Genomic DNA, 19,833 nt, shown 5'->3' on the forward strand with positions numbered 1-19,833 from the left:
TGAGACAGAAAATGGGAAATGTGTATGGACGTTAAAATATCCACGCTTTAAATGAACAGCTTCAAACGTGGCTGCATCTAAAAGGGACGTATTTGGTAGCCGTGTTGGTCTGAGACGAAAAGAAATGCAAAAATCTAGCGCTCCTGGTTCAGAGATGAGACCTTTTAAGGCATTGTCGCTGGACCAAGAGTTCTCGGTTTTTGCGTTTCTTTTTCACTGCATCTAAAACACACTGGCAGCCCCCTGACGGGGAGCAGGGTCTGGCGCTCACAACGCTGTGCAGAAGGGAAACCACAGTCCCGGAGGGCAGATGCCACGGCGGCTCGGGCGGGAGCTGACCTGGCCTGGCCCGTGCAGGACACCCGAGCTGACCTGCTGGGGTGAAGGCCGGGACTGCCCGAGCCCCCAAAGGCAGCCCTGGGCATCTGCAAGCATTCGGCTGGCCTGTGCCCTTCTTCCCCTTGGCCTCTGCCCATTGACTAATCCCAGTCAATGGCCCTTTGAAAACACTTTCTCAAACAGTCAAGAGCAGCAGCTAAGCTGGTTTCCATCTGAATCCCAAGTCGGCACAGCGGCGCTGGAGCGCCCAGCAGACGTGTGTGTGTGTGTGCGTGTGGGACTGGATGTTGATTTTAGCCTGAAACAACTCCAGGCTTTATCAGGCCCATCTCTTTCCCACGGTTTTCTGTTGCCAGTGAGGTCACTGGTCCCTTTAAACCGCTGCTGAGACCAATCACCACGCGGGGGTGGGCGAGGGGAGAGGGGGACAGGAGACAGTTCACACAGCCTGCTCCTTTTACAGGAAGACTTTGGGCTTGCAACCAGCCTGGGGGGAGGGATGAGAACCTGGGAAAGCCGGAGCCGCCGAGTAATCCGTCACTCCTGGGAGATGTCTCATTAACCCATTAACCAGGGAGGTTAAAGACGTGCTGAGAAGGGAGAGGGGGTGGGGTAGGGGAAGCAGGGGAGGAGGAGGCTGTGCCTTGCCCAGCGCAGCGCTCGGCTCTCCGGCGGCCGGGGCTGATCCAGGAGCGCCCCAGGATGAAGCGGCTGGGCGAGGAGAGCTCGTCGGACACTGAGTCGGATGGCACCATCGATGTGGGCAGGGAGGAGGAGTACAGGTGGGCCGGGGCCGGGGGAGAGGGGCCGCTCTGCCACTGCCGCGCGGGGGGCGCCTTGCCCGCGTCCCCTTGACCCCTGCTCACCCGCACCCGATGCCCACCGGGAAAGCAGGGCATCGCCCCCCGCCTGGTGCGGGCCATTCCCCGGGATCGGGTCTCCCGGGGGGGATCCAGCGGGCTGCTGGACGCTGGCATCGGGAGCAGCGCTCCGGGGGGTCCCCCAGGCTCTCGATCTGCAGAGGTCACAACCCCAAGGCTGATCCCTTTTATCAGACCCACGAAGAAATCGCAAAAAAATATAAATTCCCAACAACGACAAAAAATTATCTTTTTTCCGCCCGGTTTCAGGCTTGCATGAGCTGGCAGAAAATTGTTTGCGGTTTCTTAGTGGCTCAGAACCAAGGATGCTAGAGTTGTTTGCGTTTCTTTTTTGGCTGGGGCCAACACGGCTACCCAATGCATTGATGAGGAGCAAGGGACCGGGCAAAAATTGCCCCGAGGGAGCGGGGTGCAGGACGGCACAGGGAGCGCCCACTGCCAGGACTCCCACAGGGACTTTGGGCCAGGCTGGTTCTCTGTTGTACAGGGAGACCCGGCTGTGAGGTGTAATTTGTTCCTGCCCAAGATGATCTCGGGAGGTCCCTTCCAGCTCCTAACATCTATGAATATTTACAGCTGTGATTGTCCCGCCGGGTGCCTCGAAGGCCTGCAGGGTGCTGCGGGCTGCCACGCCGCGTCAGCACGGTGGGGTGCGCAACCGCAACGGGCAAGGTTAAACCCAGGATTTGAAACGGGGATCAAGAGCTCCCTGCCCCGCTATGTTCTCTCTGTTCTTCGCAACAGAAGAGCTGCTCTGTTATTTTTCCGTAGGCAAAAAAAGAGTGAAAACCAAGAGTTGGCTTCCTCCGAGGGGGCCTCGAGTCTAACCAGGTTGAGAACCACTGGTTTACAGAGTGGTCGGAGGGCCTGGAGCGGGGAGAGAAGCGAATAGACATGTACAAAGTGTTGTCTCTCTTAGTTAAATAGCCACCGGAACAATATTAGGAAGCCTGACCAGAAGAAATGCATGAATCCTAACCCTCCAAAAACTCAGCCTAATTCTCCATAAATCATTCACATTTATCAGTGCTAATGAAACCTTTTAGAAAGAAGCCAGATCTGGCAAAGCAGGGTCCAGGATTGCAGTTCATAAATCTGGATTGCACTCAAGCCATGGTGGGGGGTTCTGCTTCGCTGTGAATGGAGTTTCACTGCATTTGCGTCGCGGCGAGTTAGCTCTGATTGTGAGGCACCAGGCGCACTATGCCATGTATATACATAGCACCTCATGCTGTCCGTATTGAGCACATGCTCTCATGCAGGTTTATAAATTATATATCCGTTGTGTTTTGGATAGGAGTAATCCTGCTTCAAGCAGGGGGTTGGATTCTGACCTCTGGAGGCCTCCTCCAGGCCAACTTCTCTGTGACTCTGTGAGGTGCTGCGATTAATGTGCGTGTTGACACACAAATGCAGCAAACCCATATGCAGAAATCGCACCTAGCAGATGCTCAAACAGCATAAAGACAACAGGGGTATGAGACGCTATTCAGTAGAAAGATGGATTATCGTATATAAGAAAAATATTGTGGGAACAGTTGGCACGTGCCTAACAAAAATGTATTTTTAATGGCTCAAGCCTGGGCTGTTTTCTGGCCTGCTGTGCAGAGGACGCTGTGCCTGCAGAAACTTTCCGAAGCGTGAAAATGCTTTGCCAAACTGAAAAATACTTCACTTTGGTACAGCGAGCTTATCATCCTCTTCCCAGACTTGTATTTCTTCCTTGCTGGTCACGTGCCCCGGGGGTTTTGTGCTAGACCATAAACTTGCTTGGATTTTAGCATCCTCACTCCTGATTTCCCAAGGGACAGAAATAGTCTGGCAGAGCACTGTTGTTCTGGGAACTGGGGAGCCGTGGTGGAAAGATGAACCACCTCTCACTTCCCAGGACCATGGAAGAGCATTCAAGCAGAGGGTTTGTGTAGCTGTCCTGCCAAATGTACTGTCCAGGAGGTTTTACTGTGTCTTCCCAGCTGGCTGCCATTACAAAGGATGTCCCTCCTTTGCAATCCAAACGTGCCCACGGCTGCCCTTATCCTGCTCTTTTTATCACGCATTGCACAAGAGATGCTCAGAACGGTGACACTAGGTTGATAGACTACGTTGCTTATACCAGAAAAACTGGATCTGACCTCTTTCTCTCATCTTTACCTGCTCTGTCTTGCTTCCTGCACTGTTACTATGGGTCTTTTGTCTCCTCCTTGGATCTCAGACGCAGAAGAATGTGAAGGTCACCCTCCCTCCGTTTTTCCCATTGTAGCTGTCTTTTCCTTGAGCCCCTGCATTTCCTTGAGCCTGGGACTCACTGCTGGTGACAAAACAGTGCCCTCAAGGGATGTTCAGCAGCAGGCAGGGGTCGCCGCTGAGAAATGTTGCCTCCCATCCCATCTGCTCCCCCAGAGCCGAATGCCACCTTTGCAGAGCTATAGCACCTCTTCTTTTGGGGAATAACTGGTTTGGTTAGTTTAAAAGTTTACTCTTCTGCTGTTTCCTGTATCAAGGATACTGTCCTGCGCAACCCAGAGTCACTGTGAGTCTATCACACGGCAGGAGAAACAAGCCTGCAGCTCCCAGAAACATCCTCAGTAAAGTAATTACAGCTGCCCCAGAGCAGCCCTTATAGATTAGTTGCATGATATTATTGGGTTTGAGATAAAAGCGACCCAAATTCCTACTGACTGCAGTGAGATTTGTGGGTGCCTCGTCCCATTTTCATGAAGCTAGTATAAAGGAAGCAAAGTGCTGCAGGCTCGACACCAGCAGGCTTATGCAAGAGATCTGAAACCTTCATGCCTGGGGAAAGCTGATACCCCGGTTCAGGGCCTCAAAAGCTCAGATCTCTGCTTTTTCAATGCCTCAGAAGGACATTGCATATTTTGACGCCAGAAGACAAGATGTGCCTGTTAGTGGAACAGACAGCCTTGTCCAGAAATCTCTCTCAATCTGATACTTTTGGAGGTTGGGGTAGGGGGAAGGCAAGACATAAATTACAGCCTAGCTCCACCTGCCCATGTCCCCATTTCCTTGGCTCTAAACTGACCGGGCTTGAGATGCTCAAATTTCAAAAGACTCCATTCTTCGGAGAAAAGTGCCTGCAACAAGTGTGTGTCCAGCATGTGTGTGAATGAGTCACAAAGAGACATGTAAAAGCTGCCTTCCCTTTTCTCCCCGCTCTCTCTCTCTACTTAGCCAAGTGTCCAGGTCGGTATCTCCCACCACGACATTGCAGATACAAGCCAGGAAGAAGCGGAGAGGGGTGAGTGACCCTTGCATTACAGCATTGAACAGCCATGCCACCATGCCCCATAGTGGGGGGCCAGCTGCACCATTTTTATGCTCGTTATTGCGTAGTCCATAAGAAAGATCCCTTCCCTTCCCTGAACCATCTGTTGTCGGCAGTAAGGCTGAGGTCCATATCCCAAAGGAGACAACCAGAACTAGAACCATAAGAGATGGGAAGGACCTCCGAGGGTGCCTAGTCTGGCCCACGTGGACAGGACTCCTGTCTTCCATCTCCAACTCTTCAGCATTTGACATGGGCTGCTCTGGAGACCACAGAAGCCTCCAGTTTAATCTGGATCGCTCTGGGAACGCGTTTTCTTCCAGCAGCCTCCCTGGTCTCTCTATTGTGCTCCATCCCTAGCACGTCCCCTAGACAGTGGCCCATAAAGAGGACTTCAGAAGGCAGCATTATGGCAGGATTCCTCTGAACCTTAACCAGGGAATCCCTCCCTCCCCGGCCGTATCTGGGACTTTTAGGACTTTTTCATCCTGCCCCAGCCATCTGGTCCAGCATGAAGAGGCTGCCATCCCTAGTGGAGGTATCTCCCTAGCCCTTGCTGGGCAAGGCATTGGATGTTTCTGCCCCTCAGCGTTTCTGTCTGTAACATTTGTTTCCTGTCATTAAAAGAGCCTATTTCAAGCTATAGGTATTAATGGGGATTTTAAAGCTGTGGGAACTGGGCTGGCCTACTTCATGGAGGACTGGGTGGCTTTGTAACTGGATGTGTATGTGAACACTCAAGACCTGTACAGTGGCGATGCATAGGGGGTGCATGAGGGTGCACGTGCACCCCCTGAGAGCACCGGTGCACCCCCTGATGGGCCGTGCTCCCTGCTCAGGCGACGGGCAGGGAGGCAGGTGGGAGCGCTGGCTGGGGAGTGGGAGCACCGCGGCCGCTTCCTGGCCAGCAAGATTGGCCATGGCGGGGACACCCCCCAAGTCACTGACTAGTCACTGGGGGGGCACATGCCCCCTGACTAAGGCAGCACCAGTCATCCATGGACCTGTAGATAGGAGCGGTAGAAGAACAGGATTTAACCATAAGGCTATTGGAGCGTGTGGGGCCCAGCTTTTCTCCCCTCAATGGAATTTTCTTGCAGATCATTGAGAAGCGGCGTCGAGACCGTATCAACAGCAGCCTGTCTGAACTAAGGCGTTTAGTCCCCACGGCCTTTGAAAAGCAGGTATGCAAAGAGGATTGGATAAGATGGCATCATAACTTTGGGGAAAGCAATGGATGGTAACGTCTCCTGATGCATCTAAGCATGTGCTAAGGCAGGGGTGACCAACCTGAGGCACAGGCAGCCTCTCTGTGTGGCACACAGCAGATCAAGGAGAGGCAGCACAGCGGCAGGTAGGGTAGGGAGTAGAAAGCAGAGCAGATTGGGCAGGGGAGGGGGATTGGAGTGGCTCTCTGGGAGGATACAGAGCTAATTTACAGCATGCCTGCCAGAAAGATTGGCCCCCAGTGCAGTAAGGGGTGGTATCAGACAGATAAGGGAATTATCCTAAAGCAGCGCTGTGGCCCAAAGGGGTGGGAGGCCCTTTCTTTTTACAGCCATTCTATGCTGGGATATAACTTAATGAGCTCTCATAAGCTGAGCAGGATCTTGCTCGATTGGTATGTGGACAGGAGAATTTCCAAGGGATGCTTGTAGCGGGTGCTATAGAAAACAATGATTGCAGTAGGTAGCATTTTGCTCTCAGAGCCATTGGAAGTCACCATCCTAATGCTTCCATTCAGCTCAGGTTATTTAGGTCTTTTGGATGAGATGTTGTCCTGTCCATTCATGCCAGAAAGACCTCCTAAAATCTAAGTCATCTCTCTTACACATGTGATTGTTAATTTATTAGGTCTCCTGGTATCTGATGAATATTTAAATGTTTAAAAGGCCCTTCACTTGACACAGTTCTTCTTCCAGTAGGGTTATTTATTAATCCAAGAAACCGTGTCCAAATTCTAACACGGTTAGTTACTTTCTGCCTCCTTAAATACCTCCTATAGTTACATTTCCAGAAATGCTGGTCTTCACTTGCTCTTTTTGTAATGGCTGTGTAACATCAGTGACAGCTGTGTCTCATCTCCGAGGCAGCTGCATTTCTGGAAGTGGGCATATAGAGTCTCTTAGGATTTCTTTGAGGATTAAAAGGCCTACATAAATATTATTTGCTTGTGATCCTTTCAGAGAATAAATGGGTGGTAAAATACAGTGGAAAAACAACATTCAAAAATTGTCAGGGAGTCTTACAAAGGATTACTTCAACCCAGAAGCAGATAGAATGAATCAATGTGGAGATTTTCAGTTTACATCCCATTGTCTTTTGAAGCGGATCCATTTTCCTGTCCCTTGATGTCAGATGAAGTCTAAACTTCAGTCTGCTCTTCTGGCCCCTTTTGAACTTAGGGGGAGTTTGGGGGCCACTTGATGAAGACTCCCTAAGGTGGCTTCTTGCCTTCCAAATGCCAGACTAATGGTTTCTCTTCCTTTGTCCCTTTCTGCTTTCACTGTACAGGGCTCCTCCAAACTGGAGAAGGCAGAGATCCTGCAAATGACAGTGGATCATTTAAAAATGCTTCATGCTACTGGAGGAACAGGTGAGAACTTCTGTAAACTTGCGGAGTGAGAGTGAAGTGCTCGAGCCCCTTGAGGGTTAATGACCGGGCTCCCACTGACTGTGTCATAGGCAACATTCACTTGTCCCACCACTACAGCGGACAACAATTCATTGTTGTAGCTTATTTGTCCCAGAAAGCATTAAAACTAATGTTCCAGAAAATAGTTTGCATTTTTTTTCCTTCTAAAAGGAAATGGCTCTCCCCTGGGGAGGCTTCAGCCTTCCTGTGCTACGGGGTTTATTTCTTGAATCCTACAGATGGGTCAGTGTCTCACATTTTGTGCCTTGGCAGGCTGAGGTATGGCATATGGTATGTCCTGTGTAACCGCCGACAAGACAGCCAGCTCCCAGAACAGTGACAGCATTGCTATTGCCCCGGCAATGTACCGCTGCGATCTGCCCAGTCAAGAGTACACAGTTAGTCATGCTCACAAATGGACTTTGCTTCCAAAAAAAGTATACTGACGTCCGTGCCTCCCCCCAGGATACATTTCCTGCACAGTCTGAATTCTGGTTAGTGACTCCGCATACAAACATGACTTTTTTTTTCATCTCATGGCTTGTAAAACGTAAGGGGGATACATGCCCTACTCAAAACTTGAAAACCAGCAAAAGTCCCATCTCCACTGTACTGTGGCGAGGTTCCCAGTTCCAACAAAGTACTCTCTGACTCCATGACAGCCCAGACTGGTTTTGCTTGTAGATCGCACCGAAGTCTGGACGTGAGTAGAGGTATAGCTTGGGCTCGGGGCATCATTTATTGGGCTAAGATAGCTCTACAAATGCTGAGCCGGGCAGTCAGCTGGTTTTCCAGAATATTAAGCAGTGTGGGATTTTACTGTTCTGGTTGAGTGCTCTGCTTTATTGCCTACCCTCTCTAGAGCAGTGGTCTCGAAAGTGGGGTGCACAAGACGATCCATTGCGGTGCGGGAAGAAAATATTAGAACTTCTATTTCTATTTCTATAAATATACATATATTGGGGGGGCGTGCTCAAAAATGTTTTACTGGTAGCGGTGCGCGATCAAAAAAATTTGGAGAGCACTGCTCTAGAGGAGGGAAATAGAAGCCCAAGGAATAAACAGCAGCTCTAATTTGTCTCACTGGTCTTCTCCCAAGCCCATGCCTTCTGACCCTCTGTGTCCAGTAGTTTTGCTTCTGAAGCTGTCTTGTGTCCTCTAGGCTGACGCCTCCTTAAATAAAGCATGAATAACAGTCAAACCATGGTCATTAAACTCATGGAGAGACCACCAAACTTTCCACACAACCTTCATCTTGCTAGACCCTCGGATGGTTCACCCTTCCACAGGGACAGCCGTGGAGTAGAGGCTAACATATCCACTTTGTCCTGCATGTTGGTCCCTGGTGGCATAAGGCTAAATACAAACTGTATGAAAAAGGATGGGGAAATCGGAGAGCAGATCAGAATTAATGCCCGGCGGGTGCGTGTTTTGTCCCCTTACAGGGTTCCTAGATGCCCGAGCCCTGGCAGTGGATTACAGAAGTATCGGCTTCCGCGAATGCCTCACTGAAGTTGTCAGGTACCTTGGTATCCTTGAGGGACAAAATGCCGCTGATCCAATCCGACTGCGACTGCTGTCCCACCTGAATAATTATGTTGCTGAAATGGAGCCTTCGCCTGTGGCTGCTTCCTTTCTGCCCTTTCAGCTTTGGCCATGGTCCTTCCTTCACACGTCCATGGTGCCTGCAAACCGGGTGCCCATACCAAGAAGGGAGGCTGCCCCTGGTCCAGCTGTTTTGACTGCTTCTGCCCTGGCTTATCCAAGTGCCGCTATGAGACCAGCTCCTGTTCGCCGAATCCCTAGTGACATCGCGCCAACCCGCCGAAGCTTCCTGTCCAACAGGATAGCCTCTTCGTCCCGGAGGGTTAGACACGCAGTAGTGCCAGCCACCCCCAGCGCCATGTCGGGTGTGCCATCGTCACCCGGTGCCATGAGAGAGACAACATCCCGGACCACGCAGATAGCAACCTTCCTGCTCTCCCCCGCGGCAGCTGGCATCCCTATACCACCCGCTTACACAACTCCTCCAGCGTTGAGCGCTTCTGTCCAGGGCCCAGGAAGCAGAGCGGGAACGTCCAGACTCTGCCGCTCTTGGGCCACTGAAATTGGAGCTTTCTGATCCTTCCTCTGCTAGGAGACAAATATCCTCAGCTACCACTGCTTGGACTTTTAAGAGCCAGCCCAGCTGAACAGGCAACTTCCCTGCTTTGCAGAAATAAGGGCTCCATGAACATCCTCCCATCTCATTCCTGACACCATCGTCCCTCCCTCCACTTTTTTCCCACTCTTACATTTCAGATGTGCAGCCGTTCTGTTGGATCGAATGAATTTGTGGACAGCTCCATCTTATGCACTACTGGTTATTATGGCTGAGGTTTATACAGAGATTCTCATTCAGGCCTTGCCTTTTCTCCAGCAGAGGCCCTCAGTGGAAATGAATGCTGCAGTCTGGAAAATATAATGCAGCCCTGGAACTGATTCCTATAGTTTTGGAGACTCAAAACTCCCGAGCAGTGACCTGTTCTGATGTTGATTTCCTGGAAATTTTCTCCCTATGGTCCCACCATGGTTTTTGACCTAAGTAAGGAGAGAAGTGTAAGAAAGTAGCAGTGATAAGCCTCTCTTCTTGTGACCTAAACTGACTTTGGAGAACCGAATCCACCCCCTTTTTAGGATTGCCATCAGCAGTCACAACCATTTGAAGATCCCTTTCCCATTTGCTAATTCCCCCTCTTTTCCTCCATAAGGATGCAGAGTTTGCCACTGCTCATCATAAGGTCATTCCAAATGCATTCCCCCCACCCCATGGAGTTGGATAAAAGCATGACAGAGCCACTGTCCCATGTCTCCGAGCTGAAATACCACGATCCCTGTGATGCATCTCCGTTGCATGGGCTTGTTCCAGCACAGGACGTCTTATTCCTGGACACATTCGAGAGCTGGTGCATCCCCCACTATCATCTACAGCCCACCTCTACCTTCCCCCAGCACTTCCCCAAGCTAGGACCTTTTCCAGCGTCATCCATGTGCCTGGTTCATATCAAAATGAATCTGGTGCTGAGAATGGATTGATTTCAGGAGGTCGCGTTAGATACTACAGTGCAAAATGTCCCAGCTAGGTACTGTATGGGGCTGCCAAGCAAAGAACGCAGATCTGAAGGAGCCAGGCGCTGGCTCTCCAGAGTGAAAATACACCAGCTCTTGCTCAGGGTGACAGGAAGAGGGCAGATTTTCAGTGACACCTGTCAGGAAGGATGATGGAGGCAAAAAGATGCCTTTTCTTCCCCCCTCCCTCTCCCCTTTAGCAACATGAAAAGTGTTACCAAAAAGGGAGAAGAGGGAGACAGGGTTATATACCAGTTTCTTAGTAGCAGGCCCTTTTACTGTACTTTCTTTCCTGTTTTTCCAACCCATCTCCGTTTTTTTTTATTCGAATGTCTTAATGCTTGCCTTATTAATCAATCCTGTCTCTGGGCCGCATCCCAAACCCAGTGGTAGTCGTTCCAGCCACTTCAGTGAGCTTTGGGTCAGACCCCGTGCTCTTGTCTTCTGTATCCTGAAAGCTTTCTCTGCCCTTTTCTCTCTGTGTCCCTATATAATTGCCAGGGTTATTGCTCTCTTTGTCATTGTCTGTGCATTCTGTTCTTGTTGCTGTTCTCAGGCTGTTCTGTTCCACTTCCAACTCTTCTGATGTGTAGGGGTGTTCAGAGGCAGTATGCACCAGTAGTTAGGGGCCTGGACTTGGCTTCAGCAGGCATTGTGCTCTCTCCCCAGCTCAGTCTGCTGTGACTTGGCCTGAGTCGCATCACTTCTTTGTGCCTCTGTTTCCCCCTCTCTAAAACAGAGATCATAAATAGTGCAGCCATCTTTTTTGTAAAGAGCTTTGATATCCACAGGTGCAAAACCCTCTGGAAGAGCGAGGTGCTCTCACATCCTGCTGAGATCAGACAAGAAAGGGCCCTTGCAAGCAGCTGCCCTGAATGAGTGCAGGAAGCAGAAGCAGTGGGAATGGTCGTGGTAACCAGATGGCCCTAGACGCGTTAAAACCAGGACCTCAGTTTCTACAGGATGTGTTGGGATCCTGGGGCTTGCCTTCCCAACAAGATGTCTGTCGTGCAGCCACAAGCTGTCTACCACCCGTGGGGAGCTTCTGACGGCCATACCCTTCTGCATATAAAGTGAAAAGTGGGGACTGAGGGTCCTATTATGCCTGGAAGTGGAGGCAACCAGATGCACCTGAAAACAAAACAGGAACCTTCTTCCCTGAAACTGCTTGTCCCTAAATGTGTGCAGAGGCTGGTAGTGGTAGGGGCTCATTTCAAGGCAGCTTCATCACCTCCTTGGGAGCCTAATGTGGTCAGCAGGTACGAACACAGAAAGAGGAGCAGAAAAATAGAGACAAGGAGAATAGGCAGGAAGGTCTTATTAATGGACTGCACGCTTCCCTTCCCAAAGATCGAACAACTGGGTGGCTGCGTATTGCCCACGTGGCTTATTGATAGAGGCGTGTGCCTGCTCTGTGCACATTACAAGTGTGTGTCAGATTTTGGGGGGATGTGAATGGTGCCCAATTCTTTTGATGAAAGACACTGAACTTAATACAAATGAGTGTCCGGTCCACGCCCTCCCTCGTTTCCTGATGTGGCAGAGCCAGCAGGGATAAGAGATTCCTGTCTGATAAAGTCAGAGAAGATCCCCAGGGACTGAGCGCTGTTGGAGCTAGGTTGCACATTAGAGCTTGCCATGAGTAAGTAGCCTTGCCTCACTTTGCACTGTGCAGAGCTGTTAGATTTGCAAGCTGTCAGACACCCAGCAAAGGTGTCAAATAAAGTCTTTCAAACCCATGTTGCGGTTGTGAAGTGCACTGTTGTGTCCCAGCTAACTTTTTAACTAGTGGTGTGCACACGTAGCCGAACAGGTTTTGCTGGAGAAGCCCGATCCAGTCTGCCTACAGCACCTTCAATTTTGAACCTGGCAGGCTTTTGTTTCCAAAAAAAACAACGCTCGCAAGTGTATAAGGTGACCGTGGCTAGCATATGTACTAGTCTTTAGTGTTTGTTACCACACACGGGGATCCCAAGTTTTCTACCCCATAGCCCTCCTCACCAGTCAAAACAAGTCAAAGGAATGATTAACAAGGTCTTTCTGAAGTCAAGCAGCCCTTGCTCCTGAGCGCAGGGCTTGAGAACAATTTGAACTTGTCAGCTTGGTCTGGCTCTCCACTTGGCAAGCCTTGCCCACAGCCCGAGCACTGTGTGAAACTTGCTATTCTGGGCCTGACTTGCAGCAAAACCCTGCCAAGTGCTGGCCTTAGTTTCTACAAGTAGCACCAAACTCACCTCTCCCACCCTGCTCGGACTTTGCAACTGCTTGGAAACCTCTCAAGCAACATTTTTAAAATGAAAATATATCTCTATCTATTTAGTTATATATATACACACACACACACATACATCCTCTATCATAGCCTTCCATCGCACCTTCTTTTAAAACCGTCGTAAGAAACCTGCACACCCGTTACAATAACCCTTCCCCTAGCCCGTCCCGCCCCGATACGGGGTTTCCCTTCTCGGTTCGTTCTCGGGCCTTGTCGCTGTTGCTGCCACCGCTGCTGATCCTGCCGCCATCCTCGCGCCAGCTCCAGTCCCAGCTGGGCTGTTGCCCCCTCGCTGCGCTGCGCACTCCCCTCCCCGGCCTGTGCCACGAGGCCCTTCTCCGGGTGGCGGTGGCTGCGTCCTCTCCCTCCGCTTCCCGACAGCAGGACTGGAGTTCGCTCAGAAACATTTTAGCACAGTCCGTTTGCTCGAGCTCACCGTGGCTGTACGTCAGGCGGCGCCTGCACTGCCACCGGCGCCCCGATGCAGGACACAGCCTGGTCGAAGCGGGGTGTCTGGGCCCCGATGGTGCGTCAGGTGTCCGCACAGCGCCACTTCCCGTGTCATCGGCTTCCTCCGGGAGCCGGCTTACCTTTCCCGCAGTCCCTTGGCACGGGGCAGAGCCGCAGCAGGTGGTCGAGGGTCTCGCTCTCCCTGCCTCCCCCGGGCGTACGCCGGGAGCGACGAGCTGGTCAAGCCTCTGTGGTCTTTTCTTAGGTCTTTGTGGATGATCCGGTCCCAGAGGGCCCGGCAGACGTCACCAGGGAGCAGCTCCGCGGTGGGCAGCCTGGCCCTGGCCCTGGCTCTGGCTCTGCCTGCCTTCTGCATCTTCCTGTGGGCGGCCGTGGTCTCCGGGCCTGCCTTCTGTGGCCCGCGCTGGCTCCGGCACTCGCTCAGCCCCCGCAGGCCCCGGGCTGCTCCACGGTGCACTCTCCCGCCGGCTGGAGCGTCTCAGGCGGTGACCCGGGCAATACGCGACAAGGCAGGCTCTTTTGGTTGCTGGCCTGGGCTCCAGCTGGCAGATCTGGTTCAAGCAGCAGGTGATCATTCACTTTAATTTCCCTTTTTGAGAAAGGGATTACTAACTGGTGCTGGTACAGGGGGACCCATGGGATTGTTCCAGGGAGTTGGTGGTGTTTGCCCTCTCCCAGAGTTCCCCTTCACTCCCAGATCTTTCAAAATCTCCCCCAAGCCACTCGCTGCCTTAGGGGCTATGCTAGAAATTGTTGGATGAGCCTCCAGGAAGCAATTGCAGCTCTATTGGAGTCGTACCGTGTAAGTATGGGCCTGGGGCAAACTTCAGCAGAAAGAACAAAGCTGGCAATGATGCAGTGATTGCACCACTCGTTTTATCCTGAAGGTGAAATTACGATTCAAATCTTCCGGGAGCATGGAGTCGCCAAGGAGTGGTTTTGAGAGAGGAATGAAATCCTCTCGTGGGAAGTACGACACGACAGCCCTAGAACCCGTGGTGCTGAAACACGGCACGACCGCCGGACGAAGCCACTTCCAGGGGTGTGTGCCTCCAAGGACCCAACCTCCCGGGATTATTTCAGGCCTTTAGGGTTTTTATCCTAATTGGGATGTGGCCATTTCAGAAGTAGCAGAGATTATACTGTCCTGTGCTTTTTCTCAGGCATTTTCCTATGCTTTGACCTACTGCAGTGTAGTACCTTTTGATCTAATACCTGAAGGTCCCAGACCCCCGAAACCTTCGGGCTTATCCTTCCACTAGAAATATAATGAACAGTTAGTTGTGAAATGCATGGGCTGGGTTGTGCCAGAGGTGCAGTTGTGCAAACTGTTCACAGCAGCAGAGCAGATTTAAACAGATACAGTCTGCCTGTTAGCTCCTGAGGCTGTGAGTGAATAAGCACAGGGGATTGGATTAGCCTGCTAATTTAATGTACACATCTGCTTAAGACTCTAAAGAAGAGACCATTGTCATTCTGCAGGTGCTTCATAAGGAGTAACTACGTTCCACCTACCAGAATTACCTTGCATGGCTAACACTGCTTTCCTATCACCCATTGCCTTAGCTGGGAGAAGTGTTCTCCAGAAATTTTTTCCCAATTAAATGAAGTGCTGGAAACACAAGTGAACAATGTAATCTGAGTCTGCCCTCTACCGAGGGCTCATAAATGCTGTTTAGAGGGAAAGGGCAGACAAGGTTCTTTGGGTAAATATGATATCTTTGATTAGACCAACTCAAAATGCTGGAAAATTCTTCTTTGCAAGCCTTCGGGCACAAACACCCTTTGTCAGACTGAGGAAGCATCTGCAGTTGGTGTGTGCGCTCTTCCTGGATGGGATGAATAGAGGGTAATGAATGCAGGAGTCTGGTCACTGTTGAACTGCCTTCCTCCTTGAGCAGCATTTAGCTGAAAACGTTGCCATCTTTATTAAAGAACTAGACTACGTTTTACTAATGTCTGCTGTGCAACTGGGGCTCATTAAGTAACCTTTCTGAATCATGACGACCAAGTGACACCAGAAGACCATAGGGCAAGGGGTCTCACTCTGGCTTATCACGTGGTCTGTGGCAGTGTGGTGGAATTATAAAAGAAAAGCAAAAATCTAGAACTCTTGGTTTGGCAATGATACCTTTTATTAGACCAACTAAGACATCGCAAAAAAAACCCAACAAAAAACCTCTTTTTCTGCAAGCTTTCAGGCTCAAAGGCCTTTCATCAGGCTCTGGGAAAATTAAAGATGGTAAAAAGTCCCCATAAGTAGGAAGTAAACTTCATTTTTGCACTGAGGGATTTTGCAGAGAGTTCTAGATGTTTGCATTTCTTTTTGTCTCAGACCAGCACGGCTACCAAATACATCCCTGAAATGTGGAAGATGCCAATTTTTGGGCGATTTCTGGAATTTAAACTTCATTGCAGAACAACAAGAAAGATTTTTAAACTTCCCTGTTTGCCATCGGACACCTCCAGGGCAGGTACCTTACCTGAACAAAGAGCAACTCAGAACAACTCAGAGACACTCTCATGGGCCCAGAGGGACAGATTTTCCACCTCCAGCTCCCTCTGTGCAAAAATTAAGTTTATTTCCTACCTATGGGGACCTTTTACCAGCTTTAATTTTCTCAGAGCCCAAAAGCTTGCAGAAAAAGAGATTTTTGTGTGTGTGAGATTTCCTAGTGGGTCTAATAAGAAGTATAATTTCTGAACCAAGAATTCTAGATTTTCACATTTCTTTTTGTTGCAGACCAACACAGCTACCAAATACATCTGTGAAATTGTAAAGACTTTTAAAAGAATATCATCAGTAACCTTTGCTCCAGCTTCTTGTAAGGTCTCCAAAGTATCGGAAAAACTCTTTGGCAGCCACACCTCTCAGACCAAGGAAGCCCAGGGGCACTTGCATATCTGGGAGCAGCAAGAATAGTGAAATCCATTTGACTTACTGTATTGTTTTCTGGTACAGAAAAAAAAAGATGGGCCTTGGGTGACCTCACAGTCCCTTAATTCATATAACAAGGCTAGACAGTATCTGGGAGTGACTCCAACTTGGCCAGCAGGCATTGCACACATGGCCTTTATGGGATGACCACACAGTTTTGGTGAATGTGGGCCTACTATAATCTTAACTGACACATGGGTACATGGATCTGGATATTCAAACATCTAAAAAGAATAAGGCCTTCAAAAATGGTTTCCCATCAGTTAGCACAATGGCTATGCTCAGGCACCAGTATTGTGAGGCTACCTGGGCCATATAATATTTGTTCAGGAAAGCTTAGACAGGCGCACTCAATCCATAAACTACTCTGGGGTAAATGTTTTCTAACAAAACTCTAGAGCTGAGCTGGCAGCCTGCGGGGAAGTCGGGCAGCGTGTGAGCTTCAGAGTGAAACACAAAGACTAGCAGGATGGAGGCAACAGGACCGGACTCCCAGAGGGTCACTACAGTGGCCGATGGGCCTTCCTGCACACGCGTCCTCACCAGAGTCCAACAACCTGGGCAGGAATTGTGAACACGGCTGTGGACAGGAAAGCTGAGCGCAGAAGCATCGAAGTGCAGGTAACTGGGAAGCAGCAGTTACAACTGAAAAAACTTGTAGAACAAGATGTTTCTCCATTGTTTCCTCTGATTCTTCCCACTGGAAATGATGAAATATAGCAGAAGGACAGGCTTACAGAAGAAAAAAAAAATCCAGGACGAAAGAAATGTAAATGTGTAAGTGCAGAACTGTATTATGCTAGCAACAAGACCCAGCAAGATATTTAAGATTCCTTAACTATGTCTGCGAGGCTTGAAGGGCATTAATGGATTGCTGGGGGCTTCCTTGATGTATCTTGAAAAGGTTGGGACTGGATAATTATGGATGTGCACAGCGCTGATTCTCATGAACGTGGTGCTGGGCATAAGGAAGGGGAGTGAATCCCAGCTTGCTTCTTCATTCAGACTTGTTCAACCCTCACCCTTTTACTCCCCCTGCGAATGGAGAGTGACATCCTGCTTCCCCGGGGAGGTGTCATGGGGCCTTGGTCCTGCAACACCCAGTGGCAGCTGGCACAGAGCCGGCACCTGTCTTGGGAGCTAGCACTTGCTCAAGAAAAAGCTATGTTGTAAATGGGAGGAGGCAATTTGTTACGGGAGCAGCCCCTGCTGGAGTCGCACCCGATCTGGGGGTCTGGCTATGCCTTGAAAACCTGAGCTCAGAGTTGAACAAGCAGAGAGGGAGAGTAGTTAGGAGCACACTTGCTTTTGGGGAGAATTTTACTCTATTATTGGTTTCTCTGCCTGTTTTTCCTGACCTCTCTTGACAGCCCAAGTCAATCTCAAGTGCCATTAAAAACTTGTACCCATAGACATGCTGCCCCATATCCAGGCTCCTACTCCTCATGCCCTTAGCTGCCCTGGGTTCTTCTGGTTATACCTGTCATCCCTCTGCTGGCCAAAGTGATGGCCTCATCCTGTGCCTCCTGCACCCAGACTGAATACATGTCGGTACAAATATTCATGCATTCCAGCTCGGGGGTCTTCACAATCTGCTTTCCGTGTGCAGGAGCACCAGGTTTTATACACTGAGAGGTGGAGAGGTTGGTACAGGCGTTAATACTTTTCACCACCCGGCTGTGCCTTCAGTGGCAGGGGGCAGGAAGGGTGCTCGGGATTTGGTTAGGGTGTTTGTCCTTCACCCAACAGAGGTAGGGTGAGGATATCAGTAGAATATGGTAGGCGTGTGGCCTGTCACTGAATGCACGGGGTGGAGCAGATGGACTGTGTTTGGGCTGAAAGAGGGGCCTGGGGAACAGTCTGGATGAGGTGTGTGATTGAAGGAGGGGGAGAAAGGTGTAGGAATCAGCTAAAGGATTTGGCCTCATTTGGTGTGGAGGGAGACGGGCAAACGAATGGGGGTGGGCAGAGGTATTATTTTACCTTGGGGTATTTGAAGTGGATTGGAGGGAACGTGCACATGGACGGAGAGGGGAATTCTTCCACGGTTTTCGAGATTTTGGTGGGAAATTGGACCGCAGGGTCAGACATGTTTCAGGGCAGGGACATTAACAGAGTGTGGTGGGGTGGGGGCTGAGCCCTACTGCCCAGCAAGGAGTGTCAGGGTTTGGGGGCCATACTGCTGAATGGGTGGGAGGGTTGCCAACTCTGTTTCAGTCCATTCTGGGAGGTTTCCAGAGCACCAGCGATCCCAATACACAACACCAACGTGCCTGTGTGCTCATGTAGATCAGTTATGGATTACGGTGCAGAGACTTCACGTCAAGAAGGCAAATGCACATTCCTATTGCGTTTAAAAAACCTACCGGACTGCTGTATAAATCGGATTTTATATTTATCTGAATGAATGCCCTCTCATTTACTTGCTGGGTGAGTCTCAGCAGTCTCCTGGAGATGTGTATCTAATTCCTGGAGACTCCTGGGCAATCCTGGAGGGCTGGCAGCCCTAACAGGTGGAGAGAAAGGGGATGTCCGAACCACCATGGGGTTGTGTCCTTGGAAATTTCAGGGGGTATTGGGCTTTGGCTGTGAGCAGATGGGAAAAGTGTGCGCACACGCGTGTACGTGCGCCTGCATGCGTGTGCACGCACATGTGTGTATGTGCGTGTGCGTGAGAGTGAGTGAGGGCTTCCCCCGCTAGTCATGCAGGGGTGGGGGTTTCAATGGGGTGTCTCTAGACCGGCATGGATGCGTGCGCACATGCTTTTCAACAGGGCTATGCCCTGTCCTGTTGGAGGAGGCCAGGATTTAGGGATTCGGCATTGTTGGGAATGGGGGACCAGGAGCTCCTGGTGGGGAGCCAGGACACAGGGAGCCCCCCAGGGCTGTACGCCAGGGCTGGGATGGAAATGGCTGGGAAAGCAGGTGAAGATGGGGGGGAGATTTTGGAGAGGGTGAAGGTTTGGAGAGGGGCGAAGGGAAGATCTGGGGGAGGCTGACGATCTGGGGGGCCCAGGGACGATTCGGGGGGCGGCGGGGAGGGCCCCAGGGCGCAGACCCCCGGGAGGGGGGCGAGGGCTCTGCGCGCGGCGCCACGTGCAGGCACGCGGGCTGCGCCGCGTCCTCCCGGCCGGCGGGGGCGCTGCAGCGGGCGGCGCGAGCCCGCGGGTCCCTCCCCGGCCGGCGCCCGCGGCCCGTCGGCGGCACGGCGGCCCCTTCACCCCGGCGCGGGGCCTATAAAGGGGCCGCCCCGGGCCGCGGCCGCCTCTCTGCTCGCGCCCGCCTTCGCGTCGGCCCAGCTCCGCGCCGCTCCTCCTGCGACAAAAAAACGCAAAAAAAAAAGAGGAAAAAAAAAAAAAAGAAAAGAAAAAGGAAACCAGCCAAGGGGGGGAGGAAAAAAAAACCCAAAAAAAGAAATCCCCGGGGGAAAAAAAACCCCGAAACCGCCCGACCAAGCACCGAGCCCGGGTCGCCCCCCACTTCTCCGCCCGCCTGCCGGGCCTCCGCGCCGCGCTCTGCTCCAGCTCCAGCCGCCGCCGCCGCCTCGGCAGCCGGGGGGTTTGGTTTTTCCTGCCCAAGTTTCCCCGCGAGCAGCCCCAGGCCTCGGCTCTGCGGAGCTGCGCCTGCTTGGAAACCGGCGGAAAGCGCTTGTGGGGGGGTTGCTTTTCTTTTTTCCTTCCCTGGAAGGGGGGAGAAGCTTGTCCCCCCGTTCTCATTTATTATCCTTGCTATTACTATTATTATTCTTTTGCTCTCGAGTGCAGGTGGGAAAACCCCTCGCGGAGGAGACGCCTCGTGGGAGTCGGACATCCCCTCCAGTTCCCAGGCTTGCTTTTGAGTCTCCAAAACCCCTCGTTTTTGGGGGTGCTTTAACCCCTGCTCCTACCCTAACTTGGCTTCAATCTC

General features: G+C 51.2%; 1 protein-coding gene across 1 annotated transcript; it reads left to right on the plus strand.

The window, feature by feature from the left end:
- The first annotated feature begins 813 nt into the window (after positions 1–813).
- HEYL (hes related family bHLH transcription factor with YRPW motif like) lies at positions 814–11,985 on the plus strand. The gene is made up of 5 exons (XM_090058086.1): positions 814–1,121; positions 4,410–4,476; positions 5,604–5,687; positions 7,018–7,099; positions 8,584–11,985. Exons 1-5 carry the CDS (start codon positions 1,042–1,044, stop codon positions 9,258–9,260), a joined length of 990 nt encoding a protein of 329 aa, XP_089914212.1. The 5' UTR covers positions 814–1,041; the 3' UTR covers positions 9,261–11,985.
- Positions 11,986–19,833: the final 7,848 nt, after the last annotated feature.

The sequence above is a fragment of the Crocodylus siamensis genome, chromosome 7 (assembly GCF_052110815.1).
Source record: "Crocodylus siamensis isolate JL-2025a chromosome 7, ASM5211081v1, whole genome shotgun sequence".
Classification (NCBI taxonomy): Eukaryota; Metazoa; Chordata; order Crocodylia; family Crocodylidae; genus Crocodylus; species Crocodylus siamensis.